This window comes from Thalassophryne amazonica, chromosome 11 (genome assembly GCF_902500255.1).
Source record: "Thalassophryne amazonica chromosome 11, fThaAma1.1, whole genome shotgun sequence".
In the NCBI taxonomy this organism is placed as follows: domain Eukaryota; kingdom Metazoa; phylum Chordata; class Actinopteri; order Batrachoidiformes; family Batrachoididae; genus Thalassophryne; species Thalassophryne amazonica.
In genome coordinates this window covers 83,239,652-83,266,189 of record NC_047113.1, presented here as the reverse complement: position 1 = coordinate 83,266,189, position 26,538 = coordinate 83,239,652, and the positions used below count along the sequence as shown (strand labels likewise).

The 26,538-nt window shown below is 38.3% G+C and overlaps 1 protein-coding gene across 1 annotated transcript in view; it reads left to right on the top strand.

Moving 5' to 3' along the window:
- Window positions 1-5,732, top strand: part of emx3 (empty spiracles homeobox 3) — a 31,209-nt gene extending 25,477 nt beyond the window's left edge. The window contains exon 3 of the mRNA XM_034182296.1: window positions 5,343-5,732. Within this exon, the coding sequence (XP_034038187.1) occupies window positions 5,343-5,510 (168 nt within the window). The 3' untranslated portion in view covers window positions 5,511-5,732. The remainder of the gene's footprint in view (window positions 1-5,342) is intronic.
- The last annotated feature ends 20,806 nt before the right edge of the window (window positions 5,733-26,538 follow it).

The following is a 26,538-nucleotide window of genomic DNA, read 5'->3' as shown; positions in this document are numbered from 1 at the left end:
CTTCAGAAAACCGTTGTCAGTTAACACAGTTCGTCGCTACATCTACAAGTTAAAACTCTACCATGCATAGCGAAAGCCATACATCAACAATATCCAGAAATGCTGCCGCCTTCTCTGGGCACAAGCTCATTTGAAATGGACAGACACAAAGTGAAAAAGTGTGCTGTGGTCTGATGAGTCCATGTTTCAAATTGTTTTTGGAAATCATGGACGTCATGTCCTCTCGACAAAAGAGGAAAAAGACCATCCAGATTGTTACCAGCCCAAAGTTCAAAAGCCAGCATCTGTGATGGTATGAGGGTGTATTATTGCCCATGGCATGGGCAACTTACACATCTGTGATGGCACCATCAATGCTGAACGGTACATCCAGGTTTTGGAGCAACACATGCCGCCATCCAAGCAACGTCTTTTTCAGGGACGTCCCTGCTTATTTCAGCAAGACAATGCCAATTCTGCACGTGTTACAACAGTGTGGCTTCGTAGTAAAAGAGTGCAGGTACAACAACTGAAGTCGTACATCAAGCAAGATTGGGACAAATTCCACCTACAAAGCTTCAACAATTAGTGTCCTCAGTTCCCAAATGCTTATTATTGAGGTAGTGTTACTGTACAGAACACAGTGAGAATGACTGGTCTGACGTCAACCATGCAAGGGCACTCCCAGTAATCCCAAAATGATTTTCCAGCCTATCAAGTAGAATATGATGATCCATGGTATCAAACGCAGCACTGAGCTCTAACAGCACAAGAACCATAGTGGTGTCCAAATTCATTGTAAGCAGAAGATCATTCACCCCTTTAGCAAGAGCCGTCTCTGTGGAATGATATTTTCTAAAAGCAGACTGCAGTGGCTCAAAGAGATTATTCTCAGTAAGATAGTCCATGAGCTGCCGTTAAACCACTTTTTCCAGAATTTTAGAGCAAAATGATAGATTTGATATCGGTCGATAGTTTTTCAATACACTCGAGTCAAGATTAGGTTTCTTAAGTAATGGTTTAATCACTGCAGATTTGAATATTTAGGAACAGATCCAGAACCTAAAGAAAGATTAATAATTTCCAGCACAGTTGGCCCAGGAGTGGGCCACAGGTCCTTAAACAGTTTTGTTGGTATAGGATCAAATAAACAGGTTGTGCTTTTTGTTGACATTATGAGTTTCATCAGAATGCCTAGTGAGATACTCTCAAATTCTGTAAATCTGGGTAATACCTCAGTAATGACGCCCACCTCAATAGCAGGGCGTAGTAGCTGGGTTGAGGCATGCTGGGATATGTTTAACCTAATGTCTATTTTCTTCTCAAAGTAATCCAGGAAATCTTGTGCTGTAAAAGGAGAGCGAACTACAGGTGGTTGTCCATGAATAAGTGTTGCCACCGTGTCGAACAAGAACTTTGAGTTATGCTTGTTTTTGTTGATCAAATCAGAGTAATAGGTCCACTTTGCAGCCAGTAATGCATGCTGATAGTCTAAGATAGCATCAAGCCACGCAAGGTGGAATACTTCTAATTTTGAACTACGCCATTTCCGTTCTCAACCTCTAGCCTTATGCTTGAGGTCACGCAGGTAATCATTGAACCAAGGTGACTTTTTTGGGGGGAATGCGGTTTTAACACAGGTGGCGCAATCATGTCGAGTGTAGTTTTGAGCACTGAGTTTAAACTATCCACAAGACTGTCTACTGACTGGGTATTTGCCAAATGTGAAGCTAAGATATCAAGCAGTCTAGCTTCAAGTTCAGTCTTAGTTGAGGAGTTGATGCATTGCCGTAGTGATAAATAAGGTTGGTGTTCCAGTAAACACGGCAGCAAAACTGTAAACTTAATAAATGAGTGATCAGAGATCACTGATGTAAGAGGCATGATGTCAATATTCATGACAGCAATACCACGTTTGAGAACCAAATCCAGGGTATTTCCACTAATGTGTGTCGAGTCCCGAATGCATTGCTGAAATCCTAATGCATCCACAATTTCCATAAATGATTTGCAGAGGGGATCAGAAGGCCTATTCATATGAACCTTAAAGTCACCAGTAATCAGAAAGTACCTATCTGCTGTAGGCAGATGGAAGAGTGGGCGTGTCCTTGGCCTTCTGCAGTTGCTGGGGTCCCCAACCCTCAGGGAGTTGCATGCTGGGTCATGTCCACATCAAAGCACCACATGGACAAAACCTCGTAGCTGACACTACTACTACTTTCCACTTCCCAGTGAGAATTAATGGATTGGTTTAATTAAATGAAGGTCGCTTGTGGAACAGCTTTCTGCTGCCTCATGATACCAAGGCACCATCACGGTGCCTGACCACACCTCCTGTTAGGACCAACACGCCCACAGATGCACAGAGGAACGCCAGCGTGTTTGCACCTTAAACAAAGTGTGCGCCAAGTGTGCGCTCAGCTGGAAACCTGCCATGAAACTTACACGGTCCAAAAGAGCTCCAAATATTCCAAACTGCTTTATTAATTTATGTTTTTAGAATTGCTGAAATTCAGGGCAGAAATCACTGTGATCTTTATACCTGCAAATTTGCTTTGCTTAATGTTCAATTCATCTGCAGCGATATATCGCCTACAAATTTGTGACACTGGGATGATAATTCCACAAAGTCCCCTCACCATGTTGACATGTCACCTCAGGCCCTTGGCGGGGTTTTGCTTGGCAGCTATTAAGGAGTTGTATCATGTTGATCTGGAGTCTGTCATCCACATTTTTATCTCAGGTCACTGACAGATTGTGCAACATGAGCTTGTCATCATCATGTTCACCTCCGAAAAGATCAATCTGTGACATGTTTTAACAGTTCTGTACATTTGTGTTACCAGCAGAAAAGGATTCAGTCCTCAAAAAGCTCATATATTAGCATTCTTGCCGCAGCGGACTAATCTGTATATATATATATATATATATATATATATATTAGTTTAATCCATCTTAATCTGCAGCAGTTCAGTTATGTTATTTGATAAGCACATGATACATTATTAGAAATTAAATCTAATAATATAACAGTCCCCTGCAAATTAACAAATTACTCCAAATGTCACTATAATATGGAGTTTTTATCAGTTAAAAGTATTGCAAAAATTAAATGTTGGTAGTGTTACTTTCCAGCGCTGGTACGGGGAGAAACAGCAAATCCATCAACAATCCCAGCAGTCAAATGACACCTGGTAGGAATGTTGTTGATGCTTTAGATGAAAGTGGTGAATCAGTGAATAGACATATCAGCGATAACTGTCAGAAAAATGGAGATGGACATTTCATGGTTATGACACAGAGTCGACAGACATTTAAATACCAGACATTTAAGTGTGTCTGTGGCCCAAGCAGCGTTCCAAAGGTAAATAAAAACATAATAGAAACTTAAAGGAAAATGCATCATGAGGCCTTGTTTCATTATATAGAGCGCTGGATATGCTGCTGCGTGCACATAAAATACAGTTAGTTCATGCAGTTTAATGAGTTCCCACAAGCTGAGTCTGCACAGAGCATGTGACAGAGAGTGACACTGAGTGACAGATGTTTTGTTGTTTTTTTGAATAATAACAAACATGGAAACACAGTTATTGAGCACAATATTTTATTGTTTTTTGCATGCAGATGAAGGACTGAGTATCTTGATGGTGTGTACTGGCAGAATTGAATTATGGGAAACCATGGGAATTAATTATATATCATGTACTCGCAAAAGCATTATGAGCACTACACATTTTTTCCTTTATTTTTTTCCTTTCAATGTCCAATCCTGAGATCTGGTGCTGCATAAACTTTTATGTGCACATGTCAGAAGTCGGGGTCCTTTCAAGGTGCATTATACATTTTTCTTAGCATGCACCAGCACATGTGCTCCTCCCTCTTACCACATTTTCACTTATGCTATGATACAATACGATATGAAAACTTAATTGTCCAATGTGGAAATTTGTCTTTAGTTTCACCATAAAAAACATTAAATAATACAGTACATCATCACTAATCAACCATAATATTATATCTAAATAACAGTTCATATATCCTCTATATATATCTGTAATAAAAAAGATTAAAACTCACTGTGCACAACATCATTACAGCAAACAACCATAAAAATATAAAAGTAAATTCTAAAAATAAAACATTTCTGTGCTAAAATCTCAAAACTGTCTTCTGCCTAAGAGCACAATGTGCATTTCATGGTTTTCATATTGAGGAGGAGGATCAGAAGGAGGAACAGGAGGTCCGAGTTATTGCATATTGACCACTTTAATCTACTTTTACACAAGCTTCCCAAAGATCTGCTCCAATTAAATCCAACTATTTGCTTTTTTGATCACAATTTATCCTGTCACAAAATAAAAAAAAAACAAATCTCTAAAATATCTGATTTCAGGCTTCAGTTGATAATCCAAGTATTATTATTAGCTAAAATAGTAGATAGTCAGGTATCAAAAATGGATAATAGGAGACAGGCTTTACACTCACAGAAATATTTAACCCTAACTTTTAAGATTTATGTAATTTTATTACATGACAAATTCCCATTTACTTTTTAAGATAATTTTAATACAAACCTACCAAATAAACCTTACATGATGCATATTCATTACTGTAATAAATCCTATTCATTTGAAATTCATAATCCTCAGCTTTATGTATTTACTATTAATAAAATATAATTACTCTAAATCAATACTGATGACAGTATTTATTTAAAATACATAAAGTTTATTGTATGAATTGCATAATAATTCTGTTACCTATGCCATTTATCTTGTATAGGTAACATTATTATTATGCAATTAAAACAATATACTTTATGTATTTTAAATAAATACTGTCATTATTATTGATTTAGAGTAATTATATTTATTAATACTAAATACATAAAGCTGAGGATTATGCATTTCAAATAAATAGGATTTATTACAGTAATGAATATACATCATGTAAGGTTTATTTGGTAGGTTTGTATTAAAATTATCTAAAAAACTAAATGGGAATTTGTCATGTAATAAAATTACATAAACCTTAAAAGTTAGGGTTAAATATTTCTGAGTGTACAGTCTACTGTAGTAGTACTGTTTGCAGTAAAACCTGCTGCACATATCATAACCAGAGTTTTAAAGTTTCATATTGAATTTCTGATATGATTACTGCATAAAACACAAAAAGCCCTTGAAGGCTGAACATTCAATGAATTCTTTACACTTTATTATTGAAGGTGAAAAAAAGTGGTTGTGAAACTTTGCATCAGTCACTGTGACAGACGTCATAATTGACATTTAACCATGAGCTGATACAAACGATCCAGATACTAATGTATGTACGTGTTAAACTGTTTTATCTTTTTCTCTGTCCAGGTGAAAGTCTGGTTTCAGAACCGCAGGACGAAGCACAAGCGTCAGAAGTTGGAGGAGGAGTCTCCTGATGCTCAACAGAAGAAGAAAGGCAGTCAACACGTCAACCGCTGGCGGGCCGCCACGCAGCAGGCCGGCACAGAGTTTGTCGACGTCATCTCAGAGGACTAGACTGAAACACTGAGCTGTCCATCCAAACTCACACACCGCAGCCACACACTGAAGGTCTGCGACATGTGTCCAAAAACCACTTCCACAAAACAAAGCAACTACAGCTCTTGAAAGGATACCCCGTGTAGACATCTTTGTTTTACTTTAAACTTTGTCACATTAGCGAAGAAAACCTGCTGTCATCATTACGCTTTAATCTGGAAGCGAAGCACCATCCTAAAACAACAACAACAAAAAAAAACAAAACAAAAAAACATCAGGCCTCTTCAAAGATGTTGGCAGTTGGATGTGAATGTGTTTGGGCATGTTCACCGAAACACATCAGGAGGCTGCTGCTTGTGTTCGGAATGTGCTGAAAATGGTCTGGGGGAGAAGGAAAACTATCGACAACAGGCTTCAAAGTAAACGTGAATAAACTTGGACAGTCAAAACACCTTCTGGTTTTAAATCTGACGCCTTTAAATCTGCACCAATGAAAATCAGACTTCAGATTTTCTGATTTCATCATCAATAGGAGGCGGTACTAAAAGACAGCAATGCAACAACTCAGAATCTGTCAAAATACAATATTCTGCCATCGGACAAAGGGAGATTAAACAGATTAAGGAGCTGTCACACCTGCAGATGTTCTGGCTGGATTCCGTTTCTCTGCAGGTGGATCAGCGTTAGACTGCTAACAGACAGACTGGGGTTCAAGTCCAGGTTGCCTGTTTTTTGTCCACGGACAACAAACCTCATCGGTATTGTCCCAGTCCACCCAGTTGTTAGTGAGTACCGTCCTTGGTTTGGGAAATAACTGGTGATGGACCGGCACCCTGTACAGGGGGTGCTGTAGACTCTCGTCCGCTTAACACGACGGAATCCACCGGGCTTCAAGGCCTGTACTGGACTTACTGTTTAAAGTACAATAATCAATAGTTTTGCTTAAAAGACCTTTGGGGCTACTCTGACAAAAAAAGAGGTTTATCCAAGTTTACTTGCAGTATACCTCTTTTACACTACAAAAGTGAGTATACTGTCAGTTTGTTATGTACTTATCAAATATATACTTAACAGATTCTACTTAAAGTATAATTAAATGACCCTCACAAGTACACAAAAAAAATCTAATTATCAATCAATCAATCAATCAATCAACATTTATTTATAAAGCGCTTTACAGCACCGACTGGTATCCAAAGTGCTTAACATTAAAAACACAAATTTACAAAAATAAAACACATATAAAATAAAAATTTTAAAACAACACATAAAAAAGAACATAAAAATAACAGAACATGTCACCTCCCCACTAAGTGTTAAAAGCCAGTTTAAATAAATAAGTCTTTAACTTAGATTTAAAAAGTGCTAGGTCAGGAATAGTACATAACTCAAGAGGTAGCTCATTCCACAGTCTCGGGCCAGCTACCGCGAAAGCATGATCACCCCAGCGTTTATATCTTGACCTTGGAACATCTAAGTAAAGCTGGCCAGATGCCCTTAATGTCCTACTGTAGGTGTGCAAAGTTAAAATTTCAGACAAGTAGGGAGGTGCAAGGCCATAAATAGCTTTAAAAACAAACATTAAAATTTTAAAATCAATTCTAAAACGAACTGGAAGCCAGTGGAGTGAGTACAGGATGGGCGTAATATGCTCACGTCTAAAAGTGTTTGTCAAAAGACGAGCAGCAGCATTCTGCACCAACTGGAGACGTGCAAGAGACGACTGATTAATGCCTGAATAAAGTGCATTACAATAATCAAGTCTGGAGCTGATGAAAGCATGAATGGCTGTCTCAAGATCACGTCTACTGAGAAAATGCTTTATTTTAGCCAAAAGGCGAAGTTGGAAAAAACTAGCTTTGACAACAGAATTTATTTGTTGATCGAACCTCAAACAGCTGTCAAATATCACTCCCAAATTCTTGACAGCTGGTTTTACATAGTTAGCCAAAGCACCAAAATTTGGTGTTACCACATTTGGTATGCCAGTGCGCTCAAACACCATGATCTCAGTTTTACCATCATTCAGGTAAAGGATGTTTTGGGACAGCCACTGCTTTACATCACGAATACAATTAAATAATGATGACAAAGCATCACTCCCATTAGTCCTCACAGGCAGATAGATTTGCAGATCATCTGCATAACAATGAAAGGACAGGTTGTGCTGGGTTATAATTGACCCCAATGGCAGAATGTACAAAGAAAATAGAATCGGCCCAAGGACAGAACCCTGCGGCACTCCACAGCACAGAGGAGCAGTTGATGAGGAAAGGTCCCCAATCATGACAGAAAAGCATGATTAATTATGTATACTTACAAGTAGACAGAAAATTCTGAGTATCCTTGGCATAAACTGATGCCTATGCTGGTTGTGGCTTATACTTGAAGCTACAAAAAGGAAGTGTCTTCAGGAAACATAAATCACTGGCTCCACAACTGGACTTCATCGTCGATGGGTTCGGGAGGTAGGGTTGTAACCAGAGTGTCCTTAGTCCAAATCCCGATCAAACAGGACAATCACTAAAGTCTTGTGGGTACGTGTACGTTCATAAATAAAAAGTTGGCTACAAGTACACAACTGCTACCTGTAACTTTACTTGCACTGTAAAATAAAAACTAGTTGTGTACTCAAACATTACCGCTTGTGTGCTTAAGAATATACTTTTATAAACTTAAGAAAGTGGGCCCATTAAGTCCCAAGAAGTATTAACATAGTACACTTACTACAATACTATAAAGTATACTTAAGAAGTAAAATTGATGTTTGCTTAAGTTTATTTTGTAAAATAAACTTTAAATATTCTTTTTTGTTAAGGGTAAACTGTGTCCAAAATGAAGGCTCACATATCAGCTAATGTATGCTACATAATCTAATTTTATAAAAACTTGCTTTATCAAAAAATGTTCAGAAGATGGGTCAATATTGCTTGCAGTAAAGAATCAATACATTGACTTTTGCCTACATAAATGGCATTTTATTGAGATCATTCTACAAACGTGACATTTTAGGAGTCTCATGTTGGGTAAGTTAGCAATTGAGTTTGCGAGCTAGCTAATTTTGCTGAGTCACCACAACGGTTTTTCCAGGCGTGCTATCTTAGGTCGTTAGTTAGCTTGTTTACAAGAAAATAATTTATTCTGATAATACGTGTTCCTCTGGAGCTCTGGACTGCCACCCACACTCAAAAAATGGCTTTTTGGATGAACTCAATTCAGTGATGTGCAGGATTTCCATCTAATAAATATATGTAGCCCCAACTCAAATAAAACACATCCATGCAAGATAATGTAATTTAATTTAGTTGGGACTACATATATTTATTAGATGGAAATCCTGCCCATAATTGAATTTTCATCCAATGCATCAGTGTTTTGAGTGCAGTTAGTGATTGAATGATTTTACTTGAACCACCAGAAATGACATGAAGCGTAAAACTTGTGCCAAAACAACACCAAGCAAAGAAGTCACTAAGGTTTGAGCCCCGCCCATTTCACCTGATCTCATATTTAAAGTTGACCAGTCGCCACCAGTAGTGGTTAAATTTCATTGCATTGTTTCGTCGGCGATTCATACAATAAAACACACACACGCACACACACACACACACACTCACACTCACAGATGTTGACAGCTCAGTTCTCTGAGAACTAACCGATGTTCCATCAGTACTCATCACAGGAGATATTTGACTCACTTGAACGCTCAGCCAAGCCCAACTGAGAAGGACACACTCATGGACACCTTACAGTGGGACCACTACGGACACAATTTTGGAAACTGTGCATTCAAAAACTGATCCAAGCTGAGAGTGACTTCCTCCCTGCTGGACCCAAGTGGAGATTTAACACTTCAGAGGCAAAAAAAAAAAAAAGGTCCAAAGCGTCACACGTGGCCAGGACTGTGCAGCGAACGCAGCTGCTGACTGAACACTCGATGACTGATTTTGGTGCCAAACGAAGCCGTGTTATGAAAAAAAGAGAGACGGGAAAAGCTGCTGTCAGTCTGGCTGCACAGACGGCGGCCAGCTCGCTGGAAATCTGGTACCCGGAGCAAGATGTGTTCCAGCTCAAAATAAGGTTCCTCCAGATGGATAAAGGCAGGAAACGAAGGACAAGAGGAGTAAGTTTGGAGGAAGCTGAAGTGCAAACTTTTACCTTCGACTTGGACGTCCACATTTTCTGATGCCAGGAATGCTGTTTTTAGATTTATCCGCCAAAACCCGATGCTAACCTGATCTGAGAAAAATCCTTCCGAAGGTACAAACATTCTTCCATTTCAGCATGTGTTATGTTATGAATGTCGCAGCTCACATACTGTATTTCTGTAAAGGATTTTAAGGGCTCTCCACCAGGGGGCAGTTTACTACAGAATCATCTTTTTTCTCACTGTTAAGTTGTGTCATCCTCAAAACCTATGACTGTTATGTTATCATTCCAGACAGGTTATCCTCATGAAAAATGCATAGTAAAAATTATGAAAAGTAATGAACAATATAAAGTGTTACCAAAATTCATTTATATCCCACTTATTTGTCAGCTAGCAGGTGGCAATAGCATCACAAGAAACAAGATGGCAGACTTTCCTTCCGCATAAATTTACATTTACCATTCCAAAGCATGCGTTAGGGCTAGAATAGTAAAATTCCATGAGACTGAGATAGCTTTAAACGGTCCTACTCTGATCTAGCCATCCTAGAAACTTCTTATCTACTACTATAAGCAACAGATTGGCCCTTGTTGTGTCTCTCAGGAGTCTGTACTCAAGGTTGTTGAAATGGAGCAACATCTTCACCTGGTGGAGATTTACCATTAACGCAGGTACAATAAAATCTCACAAAGAGCATTAGTTCTCAGTGGGATGAAATAATAATGGACAAATAATAATTCTCTGGGATGGCAAATCACAGCCGGACCATTTAAAGCTGTGATGGATGTGACAGCCTTATGGAATTGCCTTATTCTAACCATAAACCTAACAAATGTTTTAGGATGATTAATGTGAAATGTGCATTGTACATACACTTACAAATTTATAGGAATATGCATGACCTATTGTGCTTAACCTTTTGTATGATATCACATGAAACACATCATTGTTTCGGCAGAATATTGATGGACTCGACCAGCGTCGATTCAGATGAGCTGTTGACTGGGATTCGGCTCAGAATCCCAGGATCCTTTGACACTTTCCTGACTGATTTCTTCTTCTTTGTGTTTTATTATTCCTCCTCTGTGGTTACAGCGCCCCCTACAGTTTAGGTGGGTTGTGAGCTTGTCATGTTATTCTTGGAAGACATGAACAAACAACTCGGTAAACCAATCCAAGACATGTGATGTCACGCAAATACATCACTGACAGAAAGTATGTTTGTACCTTCAAACATATAAACCCTGCTACAAAAGAAAAACATTTACGTCCAACCGTCAGGTGGGCTTTAGGATATGAACGGCCACATTTGCCAAGTCAAATGAAAATGCACAGCTGTACAACCAGCTTTTTTCCTCCTAATTATGACTTATAATGTCATTATGAGAACCTTTATCGTAAATATAGATATTAGCGGAGCTCGTGCACAGTAGAATCAGGCACACAAATTTTGTTTCTGCCATCAAAACTGTCCATTGAACAACTTTTCCAACTGGCCATTAAACATCAATATGTTACCGTGGCAACACTGAGGTTAAAAAAAAAAAAAAAAACTGTCCAAAAGACAAACTTACTGGTTTGTTTGCTTGTTTCTTTTTTGAGTTTAAGTCCCTTTTTTAAAACTAGCTTGAGAGGTCTTTACAGTGGTGCAGCTTAGCTTTCCATAAATAATGGTTAATTTTGTGATAAAAGCATGGAATTTGGCACACCTATTCTAAATTAACTAATGTTTATTTTCAGATATGTAGCCATCCTGGAGCTGACCTCTAATGAGCTGCAGTGGTCAATAAAGAATTACACAGGGGTCCACATTTAAAAATGCTCCAATCATGTTGAAACCTATACCACATTATTTGTCTTATCATAACAATTTCAAAAAGGTATAGTTTGGACAATCTATGACTGAATTCCATGGAATTATGGGGTGAAAACAGCAAAAATGGTGACAAAGGTCAGTTTTAGTTTGTAAAGGGGTCAAAAGTTAAAGTTGCTCCAATTTTGATAGAAAATCATGCAGATTTTTGGTTGAGTTAATAGCAATTTTAAAAGGAATAGTTTGCACCATCTGTCATGTTTAGTTATCATGTTACAGGGTAACATGTCACATGTCATAGAATCCAATGCACGTTGACCTTGTTTGACCTTTACTTTGGAGACCAAACCTTCAACACAGTCAAAACTATTCTATTTATTAATCCTTTTATTTCAACCAATAATTTGCATTACATTTTCCCAAAATTGAAGCAACTTAAACTTTTGACCCCTGTACAAACTGAAACTGATCTTTGTCACCATTTTTGCTCTTTTTACCCCATAATTCCAGAACATTCAGTCACAGATAGTCCAAACTATACCTTTTTGGAATCCTTATGATCAGACAAATAATGTGGTGTAATTGAACCACCATATAATGTGGTTCAACATGATTGGAGCATTTTTAAATTTTGACCCCTGTGTAATTCTTTATTGACCCCTGTAGCTCATTAGAGGTCAGCTCCAGGATGGCTCCATATCTCAAAATAAACATTAGTTAATTTAGAATATGTGTGCCAAATTCTATGCTTTTATCACAAAATGAACAATTGTTTTGCTGTGCCGCCCCACTATTATACTCCAGTGTAACATATACGGAAAACTCATGCATTCTTCATAATAATAACTATATTAATAACAAAAAACAATTGTTATATATGCCTTTCTGAGGAATCAAAACACTAAACAAACTAAACTCCAAAGATAAAAGAATACATGCCAGTAATCAAAAGATACACTCCAACAATCCAGAAAATCCCAAATTAAAGACATGATAATACAGAAAAAAGGTGCCACTTGTACTCTGGTAAATCCTGTATCCTTTCAGTGTTGATCATAACGTCAATCACAAAGTTTACCATTCCTATCAGAATATTATGGCTGTTTTTAAATGACTAAGATTTTCCAAGCAGCAGAACTGCAGTCAGAAACCAGCTGATCCCGGACCAGTTTGTGGGCTTCAGTCTGAACCCTGCCAGTAGTTTTTTTGTAGGTATTTATGTAAATGGTTTTACAAAAGTATTCTATGCAGCTGATGTGTATATAATAATATTAATGACAATGATGATGATGATGATGTGTGGACTGTTGTGTTTCATCAGATCATGTGCTGGTTTTTCTTCCTGGACAGATTTACCTCATCATCACTTTATGTAGCACTTCTTAGTCAGATCTATTTTTTCATTGTTAGGATTGAATGCACTGTACGAGTCGTCCTGTGGAAGAGGAAGGTGGCAGCAGCTTTCTACTTCTTGTCTTCAGATTTGGAAAAAACATAAATAAAGCACTAAAAAAAAAAAAAAAATGTACTGCTATTTGTTTATTTATTTATTTGGTTAAATGTTGAGAATCTGCAGCACGTTAAATAGAAAACATGCTTATTTCAACATGTTTAGTAATATGCATATGTCGCAGACAGGAACGAGTGAAGTGCTTCAGCATCTCACCATGTCATTTAGGTCCTTCAGACTTTTTTTTTTTAGCAAATGCTTCAGGGGAGCATTAGCATGGCTTAAACCTTTCAGCTTCTGCCCCCCAGACCCCCCCCCCCGCCCTTTTTAAGCTTTTTTCTTTTTTGGATTTCAGCTTCTGGGGAACTCCACTCCCCAGACCCCCCTAATTACAGCCCTCTTAACCCCCTGCCACTTTAAGCATTTTTTAATGAAGATGTAAATTAATATTCAAAGTTTTCAGCTAATTGACAGTAGGGCTGTACAATATGGACAAATTATCGTATCTCAGTTTTGTCATATCAATATGATATATGATATGACTATGATTTGACACAAAGTGCAGCAACAGTGAAAATTAAACATTCTTAAACAAAACAGTAATAATACCACACTCATTTTGCACTCATCATAAGGTTAGGATACTGTGCCCTCCAAAAGTATTGGAACGCTTGGAATTTCACACATTTTAATTTGTTTATGCCATTTCAAACACAAGAAATACAAAAAAAATATAAAGAATAAAAACTTCTAAAATTATCTTCCTCAAACTCAAACTGAAAGCAAATCTCTAAAACTTGATAAAACCTGTAATTAATAATCAGTTTTATTGCCAGTTTTCTTTAGACAAGTCAGGGGATGGAAACATGAACATTTCCAAGTCACTGAATATGTCTTGGACTTTATTTACATCAATTATGAAGAATTACAAAAGTTTCTTTCACCAAAACATCAAATCTAGGTTTTCATCTCAAATGTACTTTCTGTCAAATTGTAGCTGAACTTTCAGGTCTTCTTTTTGAGAAAATCCTCCTCTACACCACTTCATCAGGAAGCTGGATTTTATAATTTTAATTTATATCAAGTTGAAGAGATTTGCTTTCAGTTTGAGTTTAAGGAAGATAACTTTAGAAAAAAATGTATTTGAAATGGAATAAACAAATAAACAAACACTGAGGAGCAGCATCTTACATCTCATATATGAGTATACTCGTAATGCAGCAGATAAGAGAATATTTAGAGTGGAATCCTACAAATGCTGATACAAACATCAAATTTAGTACAAATAATCCATAGACATTAACTCTTTAAAAAACTGACTGGTCACTTGAATTTTCAATAGGCAGCCAGATAGGGGTCAATTTTCTTCATTTTCTTTGCTACCCCCAGACTCCCCGAAAAGCCCTCTTAACCCTCTGGCACTTTAAGCATTTTTTTTATTTATGTTGATGTGAATTCAGTTTCTAACTTTTCAAGCTTAGTCACAGTAGGGCTGCACAAAATAGCTAAACTTTCAAGTCTTCTTTTTAAGAAAAACCTCTTCTACACCACTCCACAAGGAAGCTGTATTTTATATTTTTAATTCAATTTATACCAAGTTGTCAAGATTTGCTATCAGTTTGAGTTTAAGGAAGATCATTTTAGACATTAGAATATGAAAACTGTGGACTCAAAATATGGCACTTCCTGATTTAGTTTCAGATTGCCACTAAATTCCCATGAGATCCCATGAGATGTCCTGTCTTGTCAATCCAGGAAGTGTTCAACATTTGACATTTCCTGTTTCTCCGTGGACTCAAAATTTAGTACTTACTGTTTCAGTCTCAACCTTCCACTGAATTCCCGTGAGAACCCATGAGATATCTTGTCTTGCCAGCCAGGAAGTGTTCAACATTTGACATTTGAGGGAATTCCTGTGAGAGTCCACGAGATCCCGTCTACTGTCAGTCCAGGAATTGTCAATCCAGGAAGTGTTTGACATTTGACATTTCCTGTTTCACTGTGGACTCAAAATTTGGGACTTCCTGTTTGGGACTCCCTGTACCTTGAATGATCTTCGTACCGCTGCGCGTCTCTTCGCTTGTATTAAACATAATTTTACTTACACGTGAAACAAGTTTACATTCAGTCAAAAAAATAATTTTTTTTACAATGTTCTGTCATTTTAAAATGGTAAAATTGGAAAAGATTAATGTGGTGGATTGGTTTTGAGAGGTATTATTTGGGTACTATTTAGGTTCTGTATCTGCATTCGGTGGAAAGAATCAGTTAGGAGAAGAGAGAATGTGATTTCTTTTATTTTGTAAGAGATCTGTGGAGTTTCAACAAAGTATTTTACTCTTTTCAGTCTCTGGAGTTTTGAGAAACTGAGCCACAGATTCTGGAAATGTATTTGAAGGTTTGGGGATAAAAGTGTAAAATTAAATTGTTGATACTTGAAAGTTACTTGGGATAACGTATCCAACAAAACAATTTCTCAATTTGAGTTTTTTAATGTTATTTTAATGGTGTATGCCAAAAAAAAATGTGGAGATCTTTGTCAGGATATATTTTCGAACTGACGCTGCATTAAAGAAGCTACAAAGTAAAAAAAAAACAAAAAAAACACTCACATGGGTGACCCCCCCCCCCCCCCCCCCCCCCCCCCCCCCCCCCCAAAAGCCATTCATCACAGCTGTTTGTCACATGAAGGCACATTTAAATTTGTCAAATTATGAATACATTTGTCTACTGACGAATTACAGTGAAGGACATTAAAATTTAAGGTGTCATAAGGAATAATGGATGGTATATTTTAGCCTGAACAATATACTGTCCAATTGTTGGATTTTGTTTGATACGGCAGCATTAAAAAAGTCATGTTTGGATGTATTTTGTTCTGAAAAAGGTACGCTTTCTGTCATTATCCATATATTACCAACTATAGGAAAAATAATGATTACTAGAGCACCGCACTCATAGAGCGCAAAACCTCCACTAACGCTAGTTTTCAATTCCACAAATTTTTACTTTGGAAAAAATTTTGAAGGTCAAAGTCCTGTTAGAAGTGACTTTTCAGAAGCTAAACTATAATACAAAATATAGATCATAAGGGCTTTTCAATGTTAAAATCGCATTTCCGCTAAATCCGCAGTATGGATACGATGCAGATCAAACTTAGTCTGTTCATGGAGCGTGTCAGTTTGCACCTCACTGTCACAAATGAGAGTGATTGAGGCACTTTTGATTAAGATATAATGCAAAATGTACACTTTTCAATATGAAATTCAAATGTCCACAAAATCCACAGTCCAGATCAGATCTGGGTCAAATTTTGTCAGGTGATAGTGAGTGTCAGTCTTCACCTCAGTGTCAAATATGAGAGTGATTAGGACACATTTGATTAAGATATAATATAAAATATACATTAAATGCGGTTTTCAATGTTAAATTTAAATTGCCACAAAATCTGTAATGTGGATCAGATGTTGTTGTTTAATGTTAAAAGCTAGGGATTTTTTCAATATTACAAGATTTTTTCCAACATTGACCTTTGACCTTGAAATTTTAATCAGTTCTTGCCTGTCAGGATATGAATGTTCTGCAAATATTTCTTAATGATATATGAAAAATTCTGGGCTCCAGGCTGTTCACACAGACAAACAAACAAACAAGGGCCAAAACATAACTCTCCCTCCAACTTACCAGGTATCACTCCAGTTTTAAAAGGTTTATTACAGCTTTATGTTTTGGAACATATTGCCAGTTACATATTTTGTAGGTGAATTTTATTTTATGTTGTGCTCAAAGATGGAAAGAAAAAAAAAAGCAGGTATGGTCCTTTAAAACTCAAATCTCTCGCTGAAGTGCAAGATTTGTCCAACATTTATGGATTGCCGTGCCCCCTAGACTGCAACCATTATGCAGTGTATCACTGAAATATACAGATTTTGCCTTCCTTGAACCGCTGCTACCTGACTTGTTGCTGTTGTTGCCATGGAAACATTTCAATACTGACATTCAGAAGCTAAAATTAAATAATAACAGATGGTTGGGTGCATGTAGGTGCACGACCGACAGAAACAAATTTTCACTTCACTTTTTCTATCTCATCTGAGTTTGGCTCAAAGTGTATTGAAGGTAAAATGCGGTAATTCCTATTGAACCGTGGAGAACTAATTCCATTATATTAAATTATCAAACCACCAAATGCAGATTAAAAACAACAAACTAGTTTAAACACAAACGACATGAAGCTTTCATATCAAATCAAATCAAATCAATTTTATTTATATAGCACCAAATCACAACAAACAGTTGCCCCAAGGCGCTTTATATTGCAAGGCAAGGCCATACAATAATTACAGAAAAACCCCAACGGTCAAAACGACCCCCTGTGAGCAAGCACTTGGCGACAGTGGGAAGGAAAAACTCCCTTTTAACAGAAAGAAACCTCCAGCAGAACCAGGCTCAGGGAGGGACAGTCTTCTGCTGGGACTGGTTGGGGCTGAGGGAGAGAACCAGGAAAAAGACATGCTGTGGAGGGGAGCAGAGATCAATTACTAATGATTAAATGCAGAGTGGTGCATACAGAGCAAAAAGAGAATGAAACACTCAGTGCATCATGGGAACCCCCCAGCAGTCTACGTCTATAGCAGCATAACTAAGGGATGGTTCAGGGTCACCTGATCCAGCCCTAACTATAAGCTTTAGCAAAAAGGAAAGTTTTAAGCCTAATCTTAAAAGTAGAGAGGGTGTCTGTCTCCCTGATCTGAATTGGGAGCTGGTTCCACAGGAGAGGAGCCTGAAAGCTGAAGGCTCTGCCTCCCATTCTACTCTTACAAACCCTAGGAACTACAAGTAAGCCTGCAGTCTGAGAGCGAAGCGCTCTATTGGGGTGATATGGTACTATGAGGTCCCTAAGATAAGATGGGACCTGATTATTCAAAACCTTATAAGTAACAAGAAGAATTTTAAATTCTATTCTAGAATTAACAGGAAGCCAATGAAGAGAGGCCAATATGGGTGAGATATGCTCTCTCCTTCCAGTCCCTGTCAGTACTCTAGCTGCAGCATTTTGAATTAACTGAAGGCTTTTCAGGGAACTTTTAGGACAACCTGATAATAATGAATTACAATAGTCCAGCCTAGAGGAAATAATTGCATGAATTAGTTTTTCAGCATCACTCTGAGACAAGACCTTTCTAATTTTAGAGATATTGCGCAAATGCAAAAAAGCAGTCCTACATATTTGTTTAATATGCGCATTGAATGACATATCCAGATCCAAAATGACTCCAAGATTTCTCACAGTATTACTAGAGGTCAGGGTAATGCCATCCAGAGTAAGGATCTGGTTAGACACCATGTTTCTAAGATTTGTGGGGCCAAGTACAATAACTTCAGTTTTATCTGAGTTTAAAAGCAGGAAATTAGAGGTCATCCATGTCTTTATGTCTGTAAGACAATCCTGCAGTTTAGCTAATTGGTGTGTGTCCTCTGGCTTCACGGATAGATAAAGCTGGGTATCATCTGCGTAACAATGAAAATTTAAGCAATGCCGTCTAATAATACTGCCTAAGGGAAACGTATAAAGTGAATAAAATTGGTCCTAGCACAGAACCTTGTGGAACTCCATAATTGAAGAAGATTCCCCATTTACATGAAAAAATTGTAATCTATTAGATAAATATGATTCAAACCACCACAGTGCAGTGCCTTTAATACCTATGGCATGCTCTAATCTCTGTAATAAATTTTTATGGTCAACAGTATCAAAAGCAGCACTAAGGTCTAACAGAACAAGTATAGAAATGAGTCCACTGTCTGAGGCCATAAGATCATTTGTAACCTTCACTAATGCTGTTTCTGTACTATGATGAATTCTAAAACCTGACTGAAACTCTTCAAATAGACCATTCCTCTGCAGATGATCAGTTAGCTGTTTTACAACTACCCTTTCAAGAATTTTTGAGAGAAAAGGAAGGTTGGAGATTGGCCTATAATTAGCTAAGATAGCTGGGTCAAGTGATGGCTTTTTAAGTAATGGTTTAATTACTGTCACCTTAAAAGCCTGTGGTACATAGCCAACTAATAAAGATAGATTGATCATATTTAAGATCAAAGCATTAATTAATGGTAGGGCTTCCTTGAGCAGCCTGGTAGGAATGGGGTCTAATAGACATGTTGATGGTTTGGAGGAAGTAACTAATGAAAATAACTCAGACAGAACAATCGGAGAGAAAGAGTCTAACCAAATACCGGCATCACTGAAAGCAGCCAAAGATAACGATATGTCTTTGGGATGGTTATGAGTAATTTTTCTCTAATAGTTAAAATTTTATTAGCAAAGAAAGTCATGAAGTCATTACTAGTTAAATTTAAAGGAATACTCAATAGAGCTCTGACTCTTTGTCAGCCTGGCTACAGTGCTGAAAAGAAACCTGGGGTTGTTCTTATTTTCTTCAATTAGTGATGAGTAGTAAGATGTCCTAGCTTTACGGAGGGCTTTTTTATAGAGCAACAGACTCTTTTTCCAGGCTAAGTGAAGATCTTCTAAATTAGTGAGACGCCATTTCCTCTCCAACTTATGGGTTATCTGCTTTAAGCTGCGAGTTTGTGAGTTATACCACGGAGTCAGGCACTTCTGATTTAAGGCTCTCTTTTTCAGAGGAGCTACAGCATCCAAAGTTGTCTTCAATGAGGATGTAAAATATTGACGAGATACTCTATCTCACTTACAGAGTTTAGGTAGCTACTCTGCCCTGTGTTGGTATATGGCATTAGAGAACATAAAGAAGGAATCATATCCTTAAACCTAGTTACAGTGCTTTCTGAAAGACTTCTAGTGCAATGAAACTTATTCTCCACTGCTGGGTAGTCCATCAGAGTAAATGTAAATGTTATTAAGAAATGATCAGACAGAAGGGAGTTTTCAGGGAATACTGTTAAGTCTTCAATTTCCATACCATAAGTCAGAACAAGATCTAAGATATGATTAAAGTGGTGGGTGGACTCATTTACATTTTGAGCAAAGCCAATTGAGTCTAATAATAGATTAAATGCAGTGTTGAGGCTGTCATTCTCAGCATCTGTGTGGATGTTAAAATCGCCCACTATAATTATCTTATCTGAGCCAAGCACTAAGTCAGACAAAAGGTCTGAAAATTCACAGAGAAACTCACAGTAACGACCAGGTGGACGATAGATAATAACAAATAAAACTGGTTTTTGGGACTTCCAATTTGGATGGACAAGACTAAGAGTCAAGCTTTCAAATGAATTAAAGCTCTGTCTGGGTTTTGATTAATTAATAAGCTGGAATGGAAGATTGCTGCTAATCCTCCGCCTCGGCCTGTGCTACGACCGTTCTGGCAGTTAGTGTGAAACGGTTAGAAATGTGAACGGGTTGGCGGTGTACACGGGGCTTCTGTTTAGGGCTACGCTTCCTCCTCACAGTCACCCAGTTGGCCTGCTTTCCCGGCTGCTCGGGATCTGCCGGAGGGGAACTAACTAAGCTACCTTGGTCCGCACCGACTACAGGGGCCTGGCTAGCTGTAGGATTTTCCAAGGTGCGGAGCCGAGTCTCCAATTCACCCAGCCTGGCCTCCAAAGCTATGAATAAGCTACACTTATTACAAGTACCATTACTGCTAAAGGAGGCCGAGGAATAACTAAACATTTCACACCCAGAGCAGAAAAGTGCGGGAGAGACAGGAGAAGCCGCCATGCTAAACCGGCTAAGAGCTAGTAGCTGCGCTAAGCTAGCGGATTACTAAAAACACACGAAGTGAATAATGTGTAAATAATTTGGAGGTGATTCAGCAGAGGGAGTGCTTTAGTTAAGGCACGTGAAGATTACACTGTGAAACAAATCGTTATCTAGTTAACTAGATCAATCTAACTGTGCAGATTAAACAGCTAACAGATACAGCAAAACACCGCTGTGCTCCGGAACAGGAAGTGATACAATACCGCAGTGAGAGCCAACCACCAGTAGAGGCAAGCCATGTGTTTAAATGTGTTTAAATATATGTTTAAATATTTCAGGTTTTTTTTTTTTTTTGGCTCAGTCAATTTTATTGAAACAGTTCAACATAAAAGTAAACCTGAGATGTAAATGCTTGATTTCTAATTGTTTAATTCTTCTCTCAGTAGTATCACAACAACAGCCTTAAAGCTGTATGACCTTTGTGTTTTTTATATTTAAGTCTTATCATGAGTTTTCTTTGGCAACAGCATAATGTTATTCCTTAGCATTTAAATAAGGGATTCATAATGTGATTTTGCCAATATGATCAAAATTTGTGCTGTCTGGAAACAATTTAGGATTTTAGCCCATAATGGGTCAAAATTCAAGCAATCAGATGCCATAACATACATTTGGTGGGGATGTCAGAGATCATGTGATGGCAGAAAATACTCCAAAATATCTTATCTCTTAACAAATCTAATGTATTTCTCATATATTTTGTAAGTTAGCAAAAAATAAACACTTCTAAATCTAAAGGTGCTGTTTTCATAACCAGATAACACTTCTGAAGTGATTTACAAGACAACTTACAAATGTTAGTGTGCACGCCACAGGAACGTGCATCAAGCAAGTGGTCAGGTCATAGGTCATCTCAAAACCTCACGCATGTGTACACGCGTTTCCTCCTGCAGCCTGTCTGCACAATGGCATTAGAAGGAAGACACAATGTTCATTATGGAATTCCCCCAGATAAATCTGTTCTGTTCATTAAAATTAGCTATAATTTTGCAACATGTTACAAAATAAGACAACATTATAATTCTTGGAGTTATAAACTAAATTTTGTCAGCTTTGTGAAATTTGAAAGGCCATGTAGCTTTAATCATAAAGTGGTTTGAGTGTCCACATCAGCACTAAATGCAGTTAATTTACACAGCTGACCTTTGGGATGATAGAGCAGCACTATTGGTGCAGCTTTTTGCAGATGATGCTGTGTTGTGCCTCATCAAGTGGAAGAAAGAAGAGAGGAAGCTAGAAGATTGGACAGGGGCTTCAAAACGCAATAGCCGGTGGAAAACAGAATATCTGAGATTTAATGAAGATCATAATTCAAATACAGAGACACAAATTGAACAGAGTGAATAAGTTTAAATCTGTAGGATTAGTGGGAGTTGAAGATGGAGAAATGAGTGCAAAAATAACCCGCAGAGGGAAGTCTCTTTGGAACAACTGGAAGAGCTGCCCAGAAGTATTTGACACAAGGGTTAAAGGTCAGCTTTATAAGACAGTGGTGATACCAGTAATGATGTGTGGGGTTGAGACATGGGCAGTGAAGGGAGTGCAGGAGAAGAACTGAGAATGCTGTGTGGAGTTATAAAACTGGACAGAATGAGAAGAAGAAGTCTGAATGGCTGTGAGGCTCATCGTGTCAGTACTTATCTCCTTACACCATAACTGAACGCTGATAGGAGTCTACGACTCCCCACTGGATGGGACACCAGTCAGGCCCGGCGCCAGAAAATAAATATTAAGGGGGCGATGAGTTTATCACAGGGGGTGGGGTCGCCCCCCCCCCCCCCCAAAAAAAAGCGCACCGGAGGGGACGTGCCTCTGAGCATGTGTAATGAATTAGGTGCGCTCCTAGAAAGCTTGTGTAAGAGACTGACTAAGAGTAAAGAGTGATGACAGTATTTTTTTAATTATTATTTGAACATATTGACCCTCGGTCAAGTGATCTCCTGCATACCACAAAACCAAACCAACAACTGATCTGAGAAATGACACGAGACAGTAGATTAACCCCACATACAGCCCTCCATCACAAGCGCAAACACAGCGCAATTGGGCATGACAGTCACACAACGGGTCAAAGATAAACCTTTCATGTAGATGTACAGTGGTCCCTCGTTTATCGCGGGAGTTACGTTCTAAAAATAGCCCGCAATAGGCGACATCCGCGAAGTAGTCAGCGTTATTTTTTACAATTATTATAGACGTTTTAAGGCTGTAAAACCCCTCACTACATAACTTAATACACTTTTCTCAAACAGGCATTAACATTTTCTCACTTTTCTCTCGTGTAAACACTCTCAAAGTTCAAACCTGAGTAGAAAATAAGACCAACCTGTTTTCAGCCCCAAACATTTGTTTGAGAAATAAAAATAGAACATTTTCCTATAAATAATTATGATGCCTTTTAGCACTAATGAATTTAATTTTAACGATCAACCTACGAGGTTGGACACATAAGAAATTATTAATAGTGACTGACCAGTATTTCACAGTTCCTCTGATCGCGGCTCTTTGTCGTGGCGCCGCTCCGCTGAAGGCCTCACTGCAGGTGTCTTTTTCCAAGTGAAGAACACAGTTATGGGTAGTTGTTGGTGCTCTTTTTTCTTCTGGGCGAGAAGATTCTTATAAACAGACACACAGAACACAATGCGCGTACTATCCCTTTGCAGTGCCGCGACCGGCCTGCTTGATGAGGACGCAGAACACAATACGCTGTAAAAAAAAAAAAAGCATGCAAAATTGGACTAAAAAAATCCGCGAAACTGTGAGGCCACGAAAGGTGAACTGCGTTATAGCGAGGGACCACTGTATTAACAATACATAACTTTTATCTTACCATAAAAGTCCATATATTAACATAAAATTCTGTGTGGAAACTGGATGCTAGCCTACCTCAGAAGAGTTGAAGCCTTCGGTTGGATACCGCACTGAATCTTCTGAGAAGGACATCTCGCCACTCTCTGTTGAATTTCCTGGTTAGGTCATTCTCAAATGCCAGCCTTATTAAGTTCGCCTTTCGTTCATGCAGCATGCTGCATCTGTGATCACTAGGCTTTTTCCACTCGTGTGCAAAATCTTAAAACCCTCTCCAAGTGAGTCATGCTACATGATCTGCCTTTTGCTTGGTGGACTTGACGAATCCCAGGAACTCCAGCTCTGACACTACTTGAATAAATCGAGCATGCTTTAATTCGTCCACCTTGCCATCATCGCTGGACTCAGGACCCTTGCCCTCTGCCGCACTGACAAGCGCAACCCTCAACCTATCAAATTGCTTGAACACAGACACGCCATATCCGTTTGTTTTCAAATTAATTACTTTAGTTAATTAATTTGGTTTATTTGTTTAATACGTGCTATTATTGAATAACTAATATTTTGCTATATTTTCCAGTATTTTTTTTCTTTCTTTTTTATTTTTATTTTTTGATAACTCTCACATCCGAGGGGGCGAGGTTGATGACGTGAGGGGGCGTTGCCCCCAAACGCCCCCTCGTGGCGCCTGGTCCGACGCCAGTCCATCACAGGTGACATCTCCAGCCAAGGCTGATGTCCATTTACAGCTGTGTCCAAAGACACAGACAGGGAGCTTGAAGGGCACACATGGAATCAATCCAACATCTGTAGGTTGGTAGTCCAATTCCGATCCCACAGAGCCTGTTGTTCTTGTCACCCCCCCCCCCCCCCCCCCCCCCCCACCACCACCACCACCCTCAGAGAATAGAAATGTAATTTAAAAACATCACCTCGGGTTTCAAAATTTCAGCATTTTTGACAGGTTTATGGCATTTGATCAATTTAAACACTGACTAAGTCGCGGGGAAACATCACTGGATTAATCAGTAATAGCTACAGCCCTAAATTTGAGCAGGAATGTTGTCAGTGTTATATTACTTTTTATATAAAATCAGGAAAAAAGTCCAACTTTTCGATTATTTGATGTTTGCTTCATGTTTTTTTGAGATTATAATCTTCAATCAGTTAAGTGCTGCAATTACTGTCAATCATTCATCACCGCCCTGAATGCAGAATCAAAGGATCTCAGCAGCTTTTACAGCTGTACAAATGAAGGACAAATGAACCCGAACACTCATCACTCAACTTCTAATCAAGCTACAAATAAAAGCAATTACCATCAAATATAAATATTCTTCAATTAAAGACAAAGTTTTGCAAAAGGCCTAGCAGGCTTAATCACATCTCTTCCAAAAGTAAAAAACTAAATATGTTTAAAGGATTGATAATAAAATTTATTTTCCAGGAGAGAGATTTGGAGTTCTGTGGTGCAGCAGGAATTTGAGAAGAACTGTTATGGAAAGGACTACAATCTGAAGTTCATAAACAGCTCCATGGATGCTGAAAATGACATGAAAGCCTGCACAGTCCACAAACCAAGATATAAATATTTTTTGAGGAAGAAAGCTCAAGCAGACCAGACTCAGAGGGGCGACCAACAGCTTAGGCCAAACTAACAATAACAAGAATCAGGTGAACGAAATACAACAAAGAATTGTCAAACATGCAAACAAAAATGAACGTCCACTTTGGAGGTCCCAAGATAGAGTTCAGGGTCAGGGTGGAGTATGACCCACATTTCATCATGACTGGCAATTAATAAGTGTCCAAACTTCATCCAAGCATCACATGTTCAGGCAGATGCCCACTAGGTAATTCAGCCATCACTGAACATCAACAACATCGTGAAAAAGAGACAAAAAGCTCTGTGACCTGTTGACTTCTTTTTTTTTTTACCTTTGGTACTGTTAATAAATACCTAAAAATTCACGTCATATAATATTATTGATTTCAGACTCTCTAAACCGAGGCTTTTCAGGTTTCAAATCCCGCAAAACCTCGGAGAGTTTGCTGCGCTGTGAGATCTCAGTAACATTGAGAACTGCATTGAGACGCTCTGATCGGGCTTCACTTTAACCGCTGCACACGGACAACACCATTAACATTGCAACATAAAACTATTGTTATATTGTGCCTAAAACTCTCATGAATATATTCTCTGGGTTTATAGACGTTGTTATTGCATTTGTTTTATGTAAACATGTGAGAATCACAGGCTGTCTCTCTGTTATTTTCAATGGGAGCTGCTGTGAGCTACACTCGCTTCCTGATCATGTCATTCTGGGGGAAAGTGAAGTTTACTCTTTAACGTTTTAATTATTGTTCTTTACAACAGTGTTTGTCCTCTTTGTTCCAGACTAATATATATAATATGTCTGAAATTCGGTTTGCGTTTATTAAATTTCACGCAGATTAAATGTAGCAGACACGGATTATTTGTTCTAATTGTTTTAGCAAGTTTTCAGGGTATCATGCAGCAGTCTCTTATTAACGTGATGAAAAGCATAAAAAAGTTACATTTTTGTAGTGTAATATTCATTTACAATTATCATGTGGATTCTCTATGTTGTTTTGACTGCAGCGACTCTCTGGCGCGCAAGGGATTATGGGATACGTGAAAACCCCGAATATTAATACATTGTTGCTGTCTGTTGGGTGCTGTGTGAGGTTAAGAGCGATGACACACTGGGTCAATATGTTCCTGATATTTGCACAGTAAGTTACTGTACTTTTGTTCAGATATTTGTCTGCACCAAAAGTATATCTTGTAAAAGCGCATTTCATTATCTTGTGTTCCACTAACACAAGGTCCTGCTTTCACGTCTTTCAAGACTGACCCAGTTAGCCACATGGCCTAAACATGACATAGCATTTTTTGATCACGTAAGCACACGCATTTCTTTATGAATGATGTCAATAGACGTCAGATCTGGTTTGATTAACCCATGGGCGGCGCCAAGGGGGCGCTAGGGGGTGCTAGAGCTCCCCCTGGATTTGTCATAGCACCCCAAGAAAATAATTCGTCATTTATTA